This window comes from Cynocephalus volans, chromosome 8 (assembly GCF_027409185.1).
Source record: "Cynocephalus volans isolate mCynVol1 chromosome 8, mCynVol1.pri, whole genome shotgun sequence".
Classification (NCBI taxonomy): domain Eukaryota; kingdom Metazoa; phylum Chordata; class Mammalia; order Dermoptera; family Cynocephalidae; genus Cynocephalus; species Cynocephalus volans.
This window is the reverse complement of record NC_084467.1, coordinates 152,493,162-152,509,224: the sequence shown is the minus strand read 5'-3', so window position 1 is coordinate 152,509,224 and position 16,063 is coordinate 152,493,162. Positions and strand designations below refer to the sequence as shown.

The 16,063-nt window shown below is 38.5% G+C and overlaps 1 protein-coding gene across 1 annotated transcript; it reads left to right on the top strand.

The window, feature by feature from the left end:
• Positions 1–803: 803 nt before the first annotated feature.
• Positions 804–7,631, top strand: GLRX2 (glutaredoxin 2). Its single transcript, XM_063106593.1, has 4 exons — positions 804–992; positions 3,734–3,797; positions 6,294–6,470; positions 7,359–7,631. Exons 1-4 carry the CDS (start codon positions 892–894, stop codon positions 7,491–7,493), a joined length of 477 nt encoding a protein of 158 aa, XP_062962663.1. The 5' UTR covers positions 804–891; the 3' UTR covers positions 7,494–7,631.
• Positions 7,632–16,063: the final 8,432 nt, after the last annotated feature.

Genomic DNA, 16,063 nt, shown 5'->3' with positions numbered 1-16,063 from the left:
GGTAACATGAATTTTAAAATTAGTTGAACATTAAGAATCAAAAAGGTCTGGATTGTTTTGATAGTTGGGTAGAATTTTAGAAATACCAGTTGACCTTGGACAGATGGACTCCAGCGTCCTCAGTAAATAACAATAAAGGCTGGCCCGTAGGCGACGATGCGCAAAGGGCGGTGACTGCCAGCAGGAGCGCGCCGACGACCGTCCGCCGCCGGCAGCGCTCCCTCATTCTCCACGCCGCTGCGGAACATCTCTGGGCTATTTCCTTTTGTTTTCTAATTTTATTTTCATTTTTAAAACACGACCTTTCTTTTCTTTGGAATAAAGCCCAACATTGGATTAATGGGTTTTTTTTCCTCCTAACTCCCCGTGTAAAATCTACTATTCCCGTGACCTACACGGGTTTTTGGTCAGTGGCCCGATTTTCAGATGACGTGTGCAGGCTCTGATTGGCGCAGAAGCCTGGCGGGCGGGCCAACCCCGCCGGCGCCTTGTCCGCCCACGGCCATCGCTTTCTCCCCGTGTCTCGCTGGAGCGTCGCTCGCAGCCTCCCCGCGCGGCTGCCACGCGCCTGCGAGCATTTCTGAGCTTCCCTAAGCGCGAGGGAAGCGGGCTCCGCAGGGCCGCCGTCCCCACGCTCCGCCGGGCGCTCACACGTGCGAGGGACCCGCCGGCTGGCGCTCCCGGGCCTCCCGCGCCGCGAGCCGCTGGGGGAGGACGCGCGCGGCTGCGCCCACGGGACCGGCGGCGGCGCGGGCAGCCCGGCGGGGCGGGGCGAGGCGGGGCGGGCCGGCGGGCTGGGGGCGTGGTCGGCCAGAGGAGGCGGGCGCTCCGGCTCCGGCTCGCGGCTCCCGGTTCCGGCTCCGGCGCTCGCGGAGGCCCCGAGATCCGACCATGCACCGGCGCTGCGCGGCTGTGGCGGGGACGCGGCTTGTCCGGAGCGGGAGCGGCGCGGCAGGCCGGCTCCTCGGGGCGGCGGAAGCTACGGCCTCCGGGTACGGGGCGGGAGGCCTGGAGGGGGTCTGGGCCTGACGGAGAGCAGGGGCTGCCCTAAGCAGCTCGGTTGACTTAAGGACCCTGTGATCCGGGCTGGAAATGCTTGCGTCGTCCTGCTGGGATCCGCCGCTGTGGGTTGCTGGGTAAAATACAAGACGCCCTAGTGAATTGGAATCTCACGTGAACAAGGAAAGATCTGTCGCCCGGGTACGTCCCAGGCATTGCCCTGGACACACCTAACCCGAGTTATTCGCGTCTGTCTGAAATTCTAATTGAATCGGACGTCCTGCATTTGTATTTGTTAAACCTGCAACCCTCGTGCAGGCGGGCAGTTGACGGTTCCTGCTAGAGGGCCAAGGTTCTGAGGATCAGGAGTGGGACTTATTCATGTTGTTGTCGCCTCGGGCCAGACCCGGGACAGTGCTTTCCTTGCGCTTCTCTACTTCGAATACCCCGCGGCTGGCCCGCCGTGGAAGGCAGACCCGTGGCTCTAGCTGGTGCCCTGACGTCGCCCTGGCGGGCCTGCCACTGCGCACCCATCCCTGGCCTGCGAGCTTCTCCCTCTCTCCTTGATCTGGGATTGACTTCCTAGATTGAGCTAGAAACGCCCTCCTGAAGGCGCCAGTCACACGGTGTTGACTGTTTAACTGACAGGTCCTTGAGGCCCCTTAGTGCCTTTCTGACTTGTATCCCCGGGGCATATGGCACTTTGCCTACTTAGCCACGGTACGTGCTCCGTAAATGTCGTTGGTGCTTCATCAGCATTGAAGTGAAATGTGTGTGTTGCACTTGCTTTTTCCATGGGTGTCTCTTTTCTTAATAGGTGACAACTATTACCAAGCTCAACTAGAAATTGAAGGGGAGGGGTGCCTTCCAGAAACTCTCTTGTATTTTGCAGGCAAGGGGGTACTATTTCAGAATGCACTTTCTACCTCTCTTCCTACCCAAGAACGCATTTTCTTATGAGCGTCCTACTGAAGCTCCTGCTTCAATAGTAAATGTTGCAGGTTTGGGGATGACAGTTAAATGCCGGACTTGAGATGTAAAGGACTCGTTTGATAAGCCAAATAGATTGCTGACTGATTCCACCGAAGCTCCTTCTTAGGTCCAGGGCAGTGCACTCAGTCATTTATTTTCTGGTTTAGGCGTCAGGAACTCAGCCAGCTTTTGTCTTAAAGCCACGCTCTGCTCCCAACCTGGCTACAGTCTCTCTAGACCGCTGCTCCTAACCTCCTCTTTAGATCAGCACGCAGGCCTTTTTTCTTTCTTTTCTTTTTCTTTTTTTAATTTAAAGGTTTCCTCGGTAATGTATTTGGAAGCAAGGTAATAGACTGTAAACATTGGATAGTTATAATGTTTAGTTGCAGAAGTTTCTGTCTGACTCTTCTTCGTTATAACTGAAGGTGATATTTGTTATAGCTTCCTTATTCTAAGCGTGCAGGTATCACTGTATATAGCAGAGATGCTCGTCATCCAAGGATAACTTATACTGGAGAAAGCCATTTAAAGTAGATTCAGTTAAAATAGGACTACAATTTCATGCTATACAGTTAAAGAAAAAGTATTGATTGGGAACTGGAAAAAATGAAAGTCAACATTATAAAAAGTACCTTACTTTTATATTTAACATTTAAATTTTAAATATACTTACAATGAATGAATGAAGTGTTGATTTGGAGGGAGGCGTGTTTTTATCAAAATTTGAGTTTTGGGGCCAACCCCGTGGCTCACTCGGGAGAGTGCAGCGCTGGGAGCTCCGAGGCCACGGGTTCGGATCCTGTATAGGGATGGCCGGTTAGCTCACTGGCTGAGAGTGGTGTGGACGACACCAAGCCAAGGGTTAAGATCCCCTTACTGGTCATCTTTAAAAAAAAAAAAAAAAAAAAATTTTGAGTTTTGCAACATAATAAGAATTTTTTAAAAATATTCGAAGCTTCAAATCTCTATTCTACTCTCTTATTTCTTAGATATTTTTGAAGCATCTGTTATCTCAACCCTCTTGTAAGATTTGTAATTTCACACTGTAGTTAGTTTGCATCATGTTGGTTGATACTGTGCCAACGATGTAGTAAAGCCTGGCGGACCAAGAAAAATGAATGGATGGGGAACGATAGGTTCCAGGGACAAGCAGAGAGACAATGAGGGTCCCTGTAATCGGGAAATAATAGTAGTAATGTCAGATAGTATTGACCATTTACTATGTTTAAGGCACTGTTCTCCTTTCTGTGTATCAGTTAATTTAATCCTCTCAAAACCCTTTGAGAGGTGGGAGTGATTATTCCCACTTTACAAATTGCAAACTTTGGGGGTATGGACAGTTGTGTTTTTCTTCGTTTCCTTACGGTTTTTTAATCGGTGTAAGTTCACTGCTTCACAGGTTGTTTCTGGAGTTTTGGCATGTTTTAGTAAGAAAATGGAATTATATGTTTTAGCCAATGGTCAGATCATATGGCCAGTGAATAGGACAGAATATTTGCAGTTTTGGTGGTCATAATAAAAGTGTGTCAGGCTTTAAACACAGTAGAGTTGGGAGGCTAATTAGATAAGCACACAGGCCTTTTTGGTTTTAGTGAACAAATACTTTGTAAACTGACATTTTGTACTGATAACTAGTAAATCTTTTATTTTGTAAGTTTGGATATATTTGTATAGAAGATTTTCCTCGAGTGGAACTCATGTGGTGAACTGTGCAATGCCTGTTAAGTTAATAAACCGTCCTGCTCTTTTTAATTCCTTGTAGAATGGGGAACAGCACATCGTCCTCTTCGGGGAAGTCAGCAACTGCTCCCGTGAACCAGATTCAAGTGAGTGATGTGGAGGATGTAGGAAAAAAACTTCCTTCTGAGAAAAAAGAACCATGTCTTACATATTTAATATGCTTGCTCCATATCCAGACTTGACATAGTTCTGCAAACGAATTACTAAATTAATATTTATTTTAAAATCTGCTATCAGGATAACCCATGTGACACAAAAGCCTAGATCATTTTGGTAATCAGAATTTATGAGATTCATTTTCCATGGCGTCTTCACTCCCTGTAAGTTGGATCTATGAAGATGGCTGTTCCTTTTCATCATACCCACCTCCGGACCACTGTTGATACCAGTCAGACTGCCCTTATCCAGGGATACTATTTGATTTTGGCCGGGGCAGCTGTTTGACAGCTTTCTTCCCCAACACAGACCCTTGCATGCAGTAGTTGCTCCATAAACAATCCTTTCAGGGATACTGAACACTGCTGTGTTCTTTTGTGTTTCTCTCTCTTTGACTGCAAAGCTTAGTTCATTCTTCTGAAAATTTCTCTTATATGTATGTGTTTATTCCCTTGCAGCCTACAAATCATACCCATTTTTTTATTCTTTTTCTTTTTCACCACTCACAACCACCAGAAACAAAAAATTTCTGCCTTTGATTTCGCCAAACTCACAGCTGTTGAATATAACAGTAATGATATAGAACCTGTTGTGAGAGATTGCCTCTTTTAAAATAAAAATATAGTGTTGTGAAACATTTAGCAAGGATGACCTTGAGAAAAGGTTGGAAGAGAGTTCAAGAAACCCTGATGCTTGTTTTGAATTTCAGTTACGTCAGTGTTTCTACTTCATGTCAGCACCCAGGATAATCCTCTCTAAACAGTGGCCTCAGTGTACCAGTAGACTAAGGCAGCATGGTATTGTGACCAGGTTGGGCCAAGTGCCAGCATTGAGAACTTAAGTTTTGTCATCTGTACAATGGATTCATTAATACATCTCTGGTATTGCTGGTCTTCCCTGAGACAGACATTTATACTAAATATTATGAGTAAGCAGACGAGAAAGCATAAAAATAGACCAACTTACAGAGAGCTAGGCTATAATCCAGGACCCTGCTGACACCCAAGGGCGGATATAACTTCTGAAGCACTTCTCCTGGGTACTGTCATTTCTGATTCTTGGCCTTCGTCTTGGAGGTGCTGCTTATGATCCATCACAGAAGAACAACCTAGCCCGATACCTGGGTGCTGGATCTGTCCACTCAAAGTCTCTTGAAAGGCTGACTGATTAACTCAGTTGGTTAGAGGACACCCTTGTAACACTAAGGTCAAGGGTTTGGTTCCCCCTTCTGGCCAGCTGCCAAAAAAAAAAAGAAAAAAAAGAATCTCTTGAAGGACCCCATGCATTTAGCTGTGCTTTTTTTTGGTTGTTGGCAGGTACAGGGATCCGATGTTCCAAACCCTTAATCTTGGTATTACCAGCACAACCAAGCGAGATAACTGGCCATCCCAGGTCCCCATATATTAAGAAACAAAACAAAACAAACTTCACAGAGTGAAGATGCATAGCAAAGTCTCGTGGTCATTGTGGTAAATGCCTGGAGAGTAGTTTCCAAACCAGGCTGATATCCTAAGAATCATCTTGGAAGGTTACTAAAAAATAGTTTCCTCCAACTGATGCTCTTACCGTGGGGGGGAAAATATAGTTTCCAACCTCTGCCTCAAACTCATTGAATCAACATTTCTGGAAGTAGATTTTTTAGGACCAACAGCAATATCAGAATATCTTATCAATATGGTAATGACATCTTTTGTAGTATGAAGGTATATAGGAAGGAAAGGAGGTTCTGTTCATACGTGGATCAGTGAAAGCCCTACTTTTTATTTATTTATTTATTTTTTGGTGGCTGGGCAGTGTGAAAGCCCTACATTTTTAAGCTGTCGTTTATACTTGTATCAGTTTTGAGAAATCACACATCATTCCTTGCCATCGAAGATTATAGAATGTAAGGAGTTAACTCCTTCTGAACACCTGCTGAATATTTGAGTAGTGGTAAAACAGATTAAGTGCCAGGACTGTAGATCCAGATTTACCTGGGTTCGGAGTCCAGCTCTCCTATTTGTTAGTGAGAAGCGTGAGCAAGTTATCTTCCTCTGTGCCTCACTTTCCACATCTGCAAAGTGAGGATAATAATAGGATCTACCTCAGGATTGTAGTGAGGCTTAAATGACCTAGTAAAGTTGAAATGTTGAGAATAGTGCTTGGCACACAGAAATGTTTGTTGTGCATGAATTGGCTATGATTATCATTATTTATTATTATTGTTATTACTCCATGCCAACCACTTTCTATTTGTAATATTTTTTCCCCCAATAACATTCCTTTGAAATGAATAGTATCCTCAATCTACAGATGAAAGAATAGTTGATAGAGACTTAGTTTGAGCCCTGAGTTGTGAGACTTCAAAATCTATACCCTTTCCACTATATCATGATGTCTTTCCAAAAGGCAATATTTGGAATTAAAATGATTTTGTTTTATTTCAGGAAACAATTTCTGACAATTGTGTGGTGATTTTCTCAAAAACATCCTGTTCTTATTGTACAATGGCAAAAAAGCTTTTTCATGACATGAATGTTCACTACAAAGTGGTGGAATTGGACATGCTTGAATATGGAAGCCAGTTTCAAGACGCTCTTTACAAAATGACTGGGGAAAGAACCGTGAGTGTATCCTGTATGGTGTTGTTCCACATAAGAGGTGGTGACCTGGATCACCTAGAACCTTCTGTTAAGAAAAGTGAGCCAGACATTCTCTGAGGATCATAGATTGATAAGGAAACAGCAGATTGGGAAACCAGATTTTAGAATAGGAAACAGCAGAGTTAATTCATTTTATTTTTATTTTTACCATGTGTGCATGTCTGTGTGCGTGTGTATGTTTTGATTGGGATGGGTGAGATAGTGGTGGTGTCATGAGCGCTTGTCTAGAGATCTTTAAGGTCCTCTTGGAGATGTTTGCAAGATAAAAGTATACTTGCTCCCACTACTTGGACAGTACAGACCAGGGTCATTCTTAATTACTGTGCTAATAGGAGGGCTTTCATACTCCATGTTTTTAGACTCTTGAAGTTTGTAGATTTTTCCATAATATGCATAATCAGAAAAATACAATGTTGCTACTTTCTTATTTATATGTACATACGAGACGTTCATAGTGCACTCTTCTTTATTAAACAGATGTAAGAACCACTTAAAACATTATTACTAATTAGATACTGTTTTATCTTTTATATACCATAGTCATTAGGAGGAAGAGTTTTAGAATCAAATTGCCCTGGATTTGAATCCCAGCTCCGTCATTTATTTTCACTGTGATCTTGGACAAGTTTCTGTGCCTCCAAATTTCCTATATTCCCTCCAAAATAGGGCTAAAAATAGTACCTACCTCAAAGGTTGTAAAGATTTAAAGAGATAATTTGTGAAAGAGCTTAGTGTGGTGCCTACCTCATAAAAGGACCCCGAGTGTGAGCGTCTGTTATTATTATGTTAAATGATCTTATATTTTCGACACTAGGGTAAGGCCTAATCTATCTTTTGTTTATCAAACAGGTTCCAAGAATATTTGTGAATGGAACTTTTGTTGGAGGTGCAACTGATACGCATAGGCTTCACAAAGAAGGGAAATTGCTTCCACTAGTTCATCAGTGTTATTTAAAAAAAAGTAAGAGAAAGGAATTTCAGTGATGTAGGTACTCATAACTTTGCTAGTAAAATGTCAGTTAAAGTGATAATGCCTGATGCCTTTTAAATGTTTGAGCATGTTTTAAATATATGAATTACCTTCATGAAAAGATATAAAAATAATGAATAATAAATTGTTGTGGAAACCTCATCGTCCGATTTGCCAGTTCTTGAACAAAAGGGATGGTACTTAAAACTGAAGAGGGGGAGTTGTGTATTAGTCCTTTTCTGTTGCTTACAAAAAAAATACTTGGAACTGGGTAATTTGTAAGTGAAAGAAATTTATTGCTTACAGTTTTGAAGGCTGGGAAGTCCAAAGTCCAGGAAACATCTGCTGAGGACCTTGTTTGGTGGTGGCTTTTCAGCAATGCAGGGGTCTCACATGGCAGAAAACGGTGGAGCAGAGAGAGAGATAGCTCCTCATATATTCTCCTTTTAAAGCTCTCAGAACCACAACACCATTAAACCATCAACTTAGTCACCTCTTCGAGGCCCCACTTTTCAATTATCGTAATAGGATTTCCCACCCTCTTAACAGTCACTGTGGGGATCTAGCCTCCAACACATTGAACTTTGGGGTGAACACAATTCAATCCACTATAAGTTGTATCAAAAGACAAGGAAAGAATGTGTTTTATTAGGAACTTATGTTTGATTTTACAATTGAAAGCTGGAAGATAAGCATTTGGAATTCTTTATTCCCTATAGTTAGATTATATTCTCTGTAGATTTAGGAGTTAACTCCTCATCTTCCTATAGTTTTCATTGATATGGACTGATGTGTGACTTCTTAAAATTTAAGGCTCTCACTGATACAAATGTGAACTAGGTAGGGATATCTTGTACCATACTGTGACAAGCCTTCATTCCTTGTACTTTTAGAGTAATAGAAGTATGTTAAATTTGTAGGATGGAATGAAATTTATCTTAGAGAACCTAAATTACTCATTTAATGATTTAGTAGTTCCAGGGAATAGAACTGTACCTGTGGGCGGAAATTAAAAGATTTCAACATTGTGTGAGATGAACTTTTGAAACACTCAGAAATGTACTTGAGTTATATTGTGAAGTGGAGAGTTCTACTTTCCAGATGGCTGTTGGAAATGTTCCATAAGGGAACCAGGTATTGGGTGGGAGGTTAGACTGAATGTCCCTAAAGTCATTTGTGATGTTGATATGCACAGTTCTGTGACTGGGAATATTATTTAGACTGATTGCATTTCAGATAAACTTAGCAAAGAAGATTTATCCTATAGGAAGTCTTATTTTAGAGTAATTGGAACTATTTTCAATACTTTATTAATCAAGTCATATTTCCACCTTCTTATAAAGATTTTTAAGGGCCGGCCCATGGCTCACTCAGGAGAGTGCGGTGCTGATAACACCAAGGCTACGAGTTTGGATCCTATATAGGGATGGCCGGTTAGCTCACTGGGTGAGCGTGGTGCTGACAACACCAAGTCAAGGGTTAAGATCCCCTTACTGGTCATCTTTAAAAAAAAAAATAATAATAATAATAATAAAGATTTTTAAGTGTCTACTATAAAAAGCATTTTTCTAGTTGTTCCCAGAGTTACATGGTGCATTTAGCAGATGCTGAGAAAACACTACTCTTCCTTAGAGCTGGGAGGAAAATTGATTTCAAGAGGGTGAGTGCTTCTGCTTTCTGGTCAAGTGGACCAGAGAGCCTGGGACAGTTCTAAGGAAGACAACTGGTGGTTTTCTTAGCCATTTGCTATAATGATGCTTCCTACACGGACTTAAAAACTGCCATTAGGATACCTTGATAAAGTAAGAATTTAGACTATTTCATTCCCATGTGATAATTTATGTAAGTTATGACACTGGAATGGAACAGAGAATGGAATATCCTTAGTCCTTTATTTTGCATTGTCATGAGAAATTTTACATGCTTATTATGTTGTAAAATCTTTGTTAGAGAGTAGAGGAAGTCTGTTACCCATGAGAAAGGTAAACTTGTAATTGTATATCATCATTGCAAATCATATTAGCTGTCAAGATAGAGGCAGGTTACTTTCAGGGATAGAAACACTCACCAAGTGGTGTTGATAGTGCTCAACTATGAAGAAACATCTTTTACCAACTCTTCTAGACTGGTAGGACAGGAGGGTGAGGGGTGAGCGGTGGTTGGTTCTTGATTAGTTCAGATCTTGAAATAGTTCAAGGAGAGGAGCCTTATCATCAAAAGGCTCAAAAACTTAGTAAAGGTAATATGATATCTAATTATCATTTGTGCCTTTATTTAAAAAAGAAGAAATAAACCCAGCGTCTGCTTCAATATTCTGAACTTTATACTTAATAATAATAGTTACTTTTGCATCAAAAAGGGAGCACTTTGGAAAGCAGGACTCCCTAATTGATCAATGCTAAGGGATGAAAGAAATTAATTTAAAAATGTGACCTCTTTTTAGCCATATGGCAAATCAAATATCTTTCAAAAAACCCCAAAACAGTAACAAAGTTGCCACTCAAACATTTAAGGTGCTAGACACAGTATTTTAAAAAAATTTTTTTTAATGCATGGCTAAGCTGGTTTAAAAAAACATATGGGGCCTCTTCAAGGGGAAAATAAAACAGAGCAGAATACGATAATGTAAGCAAACAATGAAGCTAGCAACTGCCCTGTCATACCAATTCTGGAAGACCAAGAGCTTTAGTTTTAATTGTTTATGCAAAAGGCAAGTTACAAAGCTGGAGGTTTAGGGAGAGGGATTTCGATAAAGGACCACAACATAACACAACTAAATCTTCAGTAAAAAAAAAAAAAAAATCATAACTTGCACTGAGTATAGCTGTTAGAGCAAGAAAGACTAGTGTTCAAATCACTACAGGTGTAACCAGTAGGTAGGTGACTTTAACCATTCAGAACTTCAAGTTCCTCATGAAATGTGGATAATACCATCTTCCCTTAGTACTTATTTTGAGGAATGGAGATAATACATGTAAATCACTCAGAATAGTATTTAGTGTAGACAATATGCAATGGCTACTATGTGGACTCATCAGGGTTTTCTGTGTTCCTCACCTACCTAGCAGGGAGCTTTACCCCTAAAATCTTGGGCTGCTGGGCTTTAATATTGTCTTGGATGTTGATTTCTACTCTCCTTTCCCATACCTTACAGCTGGAAAAAAGTGTCATATAAACCCAAAGCAAAACTAGGTTGTTTTAGCAGCTCTGCTTTTTTTCCAGAACCAAAGGCTAGAAAGATAATGGTTACCAATTTAAGAAAAAGTTGTGATCTTTTTTCTGCCAGTCCTCGATCTCATTTTTAATGTTAGTATCTGAAAGATAATAAATTGTTTACTGGAGCTCATTAGTATTAAAAAAATGGGCCTTTTTATCTTATCACTAATCAATTTATACTTTAATTGCCAAAGCATCTGAAATTTGGAAGCTGAAAAGCTGTTGAGAAAAAGAAGTCTTTTGTACCTGGATTTTACTGTTTACTAATACTATAATGTCTATTTTTTTTTTTTTTTTTTTGGCTGCTGGCCAGTACAGGGATCAAACCCTGGACCTTAGTGTTATCAGCACCATGCTGTAACCAGCTGAGCTGACTGGCTAGCCCTGAGCAATACTTTTCAAAGTCAGATTTTCTTGATAACATTTAATGTTGTTAAAATTTATTAAATCTAGTTTTATGAGGAAATGTGTGCTGGCAGGATAGCTCAGTTGGCTAGAGAGTAAGTAGCCTTGTAAACCCGAGGTCAAGCGTCTGGCCAGCAACCAAAACAAAATAAACAAAAGCTTTTGAGTGTTCCCTTGTATGAAGAGATGTGTAGTTTGCAACCTTCTTTCTCCTTTCAACTGTTGACTATTTTATTTTTATGTTTTTGGCAGCTGGTGGGTACGAGGACCCGAGCCCTTGACCACACCGCACTCTAACCAACTGCTAACCAGCCAGCCCAACTCTGTCTTTAAATAGAGAACTGTAAAGTCAACCAAATGTTTGAAGTCTGGGTGGATGTATTCTGATGTAACTTTTCCTCACCTGTCTGTGTTACCTACACAGCTCAGATCTTAGAACATTTCGGAAAAGTTTTATGGGAATTGGGAAATTTCTGCAAATTAGCACTGACACAAAATATTTTTATTTGTGCAGTTGATTTTTTTGTGTTAGCATAATAATTTTTCCCAAAGGGAACTTTGAGTAGATTTTTTTCCACAAAAGAATCCTAGGAAAGCAGGACTCTCCTAATTGATAAATCCTGTTTTGAAACTCTTGAAGAATTTGCATTTTGATTAAATCCAATTGTTTTGATTACTTAATTGAACACCACTGGAAAAGAATCCCGTCACATAATTATGTAATATTTAAGTAATACATAAAATTAGATGCATTAAAAGGCCAATGTTAATTATCATACTTAATATTATCTTGTTTAAATACTGTAACATTAATTACTAAGGGCCTAAGATTTTATAAGCCTTAAAATTCTTATTTCCTGAAAGAAATAAAAAGACAGTTATTTGATGTGCATAGAGTTTATTTGGTACACCTATCAATTTCCACAATAATTGACCAGAAACAGTTCACATATAGGGCCCACCTGCATTCCATGTCTAAAATGACTTATTTAGTAGGGTATTTTGAAAGGCTGGAAAGGAGACAAAATCTGGATTTCACAGTATTGGTGAAAACTGTTTTATCATGAAATAAATTTAATACATTAGTGTACTCATCCATTTCCTATCAAAAAACAACAAAATTACATTGTTTAGGTGTATTATTTATTTACAGTGAAAACTTGGAAGACTTGACAAAGCATCAGTAGACCTAGGAAACCCCCTGCCGCCCCCTTCAGGGTCCTTTCCTTGGAAATGAAATAAACTTGTTATAATCAAACTTTATAAACCCTTAAGCACCAGCTTGACAATTTAAAGTTTCTTTCAGTTTTATAAAATATTCCTGCTTTGAAAGGCAAAGTGAATGTGAAAATGTGAATGTAATTAAACAAATCACTGGCCTGGATACTTTTTATTGCAACAGTTTTGATGTGTTACTACTATATTATTTTCTTTGAATGAATTTGCTTGTAGGCTTGAAACATATTTGCCTTGTCTCTTGAAAAATTCCCTTAAAAAATTAATCATTCTTGGAACTCTACAACTATATTTTTCATTCATAGTGTTAAATATGCATCTTGGCCCTTGGAGGTCATGTTATAAAGTCCAGCTTCTTGGATAATTCTGTTATACAAAAAAATGAAAAACCTTAAACTACCACAAAGTATTACTGATGTTAACAGTCATGTATGTATAACACATCAGTGTACCCAGATTATCCTGTTAATGGATGTTTAAATTACTAATGTACAATCAGGTTTTAAAACTTAATAATTAAATTTCCATTCATTATGTAAAATTAAAAGCTCCAAAAGACCCTTTCAGTTCTGTACTTCAGAAACATGAGAACACTATTAAGGCATTACTTAATAAACAGACCTCAAGGAAAACAACTACTATGCCTGTACGGGAGAGCTAGTCATATTTTAAGGCAGTCAAAAGGTTCATTTTTTACTTTAAGGCTCTTGCATACTTAAATTTATTCTATGCAGACATTCTGTGTAGTTTAAATATTCATAAAATGGTCAATTATGGAAATCAAAGCCTTTATAAAAAGCAAATGGACAGTTTAGAACTAGATTATAACACTACCCCCTCTCAATTTTTTTAAAAGATGATTTCATATATCTCATTCTTTTGGAGAATTTCTTCATTATCAGAAGCTGGCAATAAAAGGAAGAAAATAAAACACAAATACATTACAAAAGTTATGCCTACTCACACCATACCAAAAATATATAGTCCATATTTCGAATAATTGCATAACAAAAACATTTTTTTCTTGGTTACTATCCATTAATTGTATAATATTTAAAATTTAATTTGGCCATATATAGATTCTAAACAATTTACATTGCAAATAAGGCCTGAAAAGTAATTTAAGCATAAGTTTCCATACAATGTTTGTATTGATATAATATTCCATCAATAATTTGTAGAAATGATAAATATATGAAATAGCAAGGGTTTAACCTCATTCACTACCCTTAATAATCCAAGTGTTCAGGGCTGAGCCCGTGGCTCACTCGGGAGAGTGTGGCGCTGGGAGCGCCGAGGCCGCGGGTTCGGATCCCATATAGGGATGGCCGGTTTGCTCACTGGGTGAGCGTGGTGCTGACAACACCAAGTCAAGGGTTAAGATCCCCTTACCGGTCATCTTTTAAAAAAAAAAAAAAAAAAAAAAAAAAAAAAAAATAATCCAAGTGTTCATTAAAGTGAAACCAGCTGAAATGTAGCCAATTTATTACTTTGTTCAAGCACTGAGTCTGATAACTTCTAAAAGTGCAGAAATTTAAACATTTTAAAATTAAAAATTAAATATTACTTGTGTTCATAAAATTAATATGATACATGGCAGGGTTACATAAGATAAAAGCAAAGGGAAAAATCTCTTTAAGATCAGAAACAATTAGCTTTCGTATATTTCTGTTGTATTTACAAATTCACTTTCATTGAAAATAATCACTTTAATTTCAGTAATAGAATTTTGCAACATATCCTCCTCTAGTTTGTTGCTTCCACTACTTTCCAATGTAATTTGGTATTTTCAGGGTTTAGGAAAATGTGCCAATTATAATTTTATTCAAACAATACGCTCTACTACATTTTTAGTTTTCTATATGAAAAATATTACCTTAGGATTTGCTTTATAACTAACTTCATAATTTTTCAAAAAAGTAAATAAAACATTTACCAATTAAAAAATATTGAATGTGAAGTTATTTACAAAACTTTTTTATGTTACAAGCCATGTATATATATATGCTCAGTGAAATATTTAGTAAACAAAAGATTTTGACAGTGGTCTTTATAACTGCAGAAATATGAGCTTTGAGACTGCTATTTTCTTAAAGAGCATTCAGTTAATTATTTTTCTAAGAATGCTTATATAGTAGTACACTTCTCTTTTCAATACAGCACTTCTTTCAATACATACAGCTAGGTACGTCTATAATTGCAAACAGAAGCTGAATGATTGATCTTAAAGGCCAGAAAATTTCTGCAAATACCTAATACAAAAAGTATACGAGATAATTTGATTTGGGGAGAGATTTATTGTTCCAAGAGACTTGCCCATTATTAATTTGAAAAAAATATATTAAATCCATATGAAACAAAAAGCAATCTGCAAAAGATCCATTCCAAACCTAAGCATGGGTGACTCTGCTGTCATTCATTTTATCACCCACATAGAGCAGAATTAGGAACAGGACAGAAATATCAGAAGAAAGGAATTTCAAAAGAAAAAAAAGAGATATAAAAGCAATCTTTCAGAAAAGAGAGGAAAAAAAAAATAAAAGTAATCTTCCAATAAATAGGACATTGGGGAGCAGATATCAGTGAAACACTAAATAATTTTTTTTTTTTTTTAAAGATGACCAATAAGGGTATCTTAACCCGACTTGGTGGTGTCAGCACCATGCTCTCCCAATTGAGCAAATGGCCATTCCTATATAGGGATCCAAACCCATGGCCTTGGTGTCATCAGCACCACACTCTCCCAAGTGAGCCACAGGCCGGTCCTTGAATAAAATTTGTATAGTAAATGCAACTTGTAATTTCATAGCTGAACCTATCACTTTTTAACCTATTATTTTTTCTATTTCTTCCACATGCATGTTTACATTTTGGCTATATGACATTTCTCTAGAGGGGATATTGACTTACGTCACCCCAAACCTGTGTTATACAAGACTAAAACTTTTCATTTTTGATTACTTACTATAAGGGCGTCACTTATCAAGAAATTTTTATTTGTGGCTATAATTATCTTTAGGTCAAATTAAAATAAGCCCAAGAGATTTAGCTTTTAATTATTGTTTAGATGTAGCTTTACTGTACTTTTAAAGATGTCTCTCATTTAATTGTCAGACCTTCAAATTTATTCAGAAACTCTGCCTTAAATCTTTCCAGAATAGTTGGAAAGATCTATCACCTGTAGATTTACTCGTTATTTTAAAAGTTTAAGCAAATGTTTGTTAACAGCATCTCCTCATTTAGAGTATGATTTTGTTTTTCTAGGTTTATCCAAGAGGATCTTAGACTTGGAATATATTTCTTCTTTCTCTTTATCTGAGAATAGTGACTTAGTCAATACCTTAACTGTGAATATTTTTCTTCTACATTTTTCCACTCTGAACAGGAATGTTTTAAAAAATCATTAGGCCTGGGCCGAGCCCGTGGCGCACTTGGTAGAGTGCTGCGCTGGCAGCGCGGCGACGCTCCCGCCGCGGGTTCGGATCCTATATAGGACTGACCGGTGCATTCACTGGCTGAGTGCCGGTCACGAAAAAACGACAAAAAAAAAAAAAAAAAAAAAAATCATTAGGCCTACTGAGCTATTTTTCTAAAACACTGTATCTTTAAAAACACATATCCTATTAACAATAATGTTTTTAATTAAAAAAAAAAGTTCTACCCAGTTTCAATTTTTATACAAACATTAAATCATTGAATCTCCTATGATCCAAACATCAGATATGCT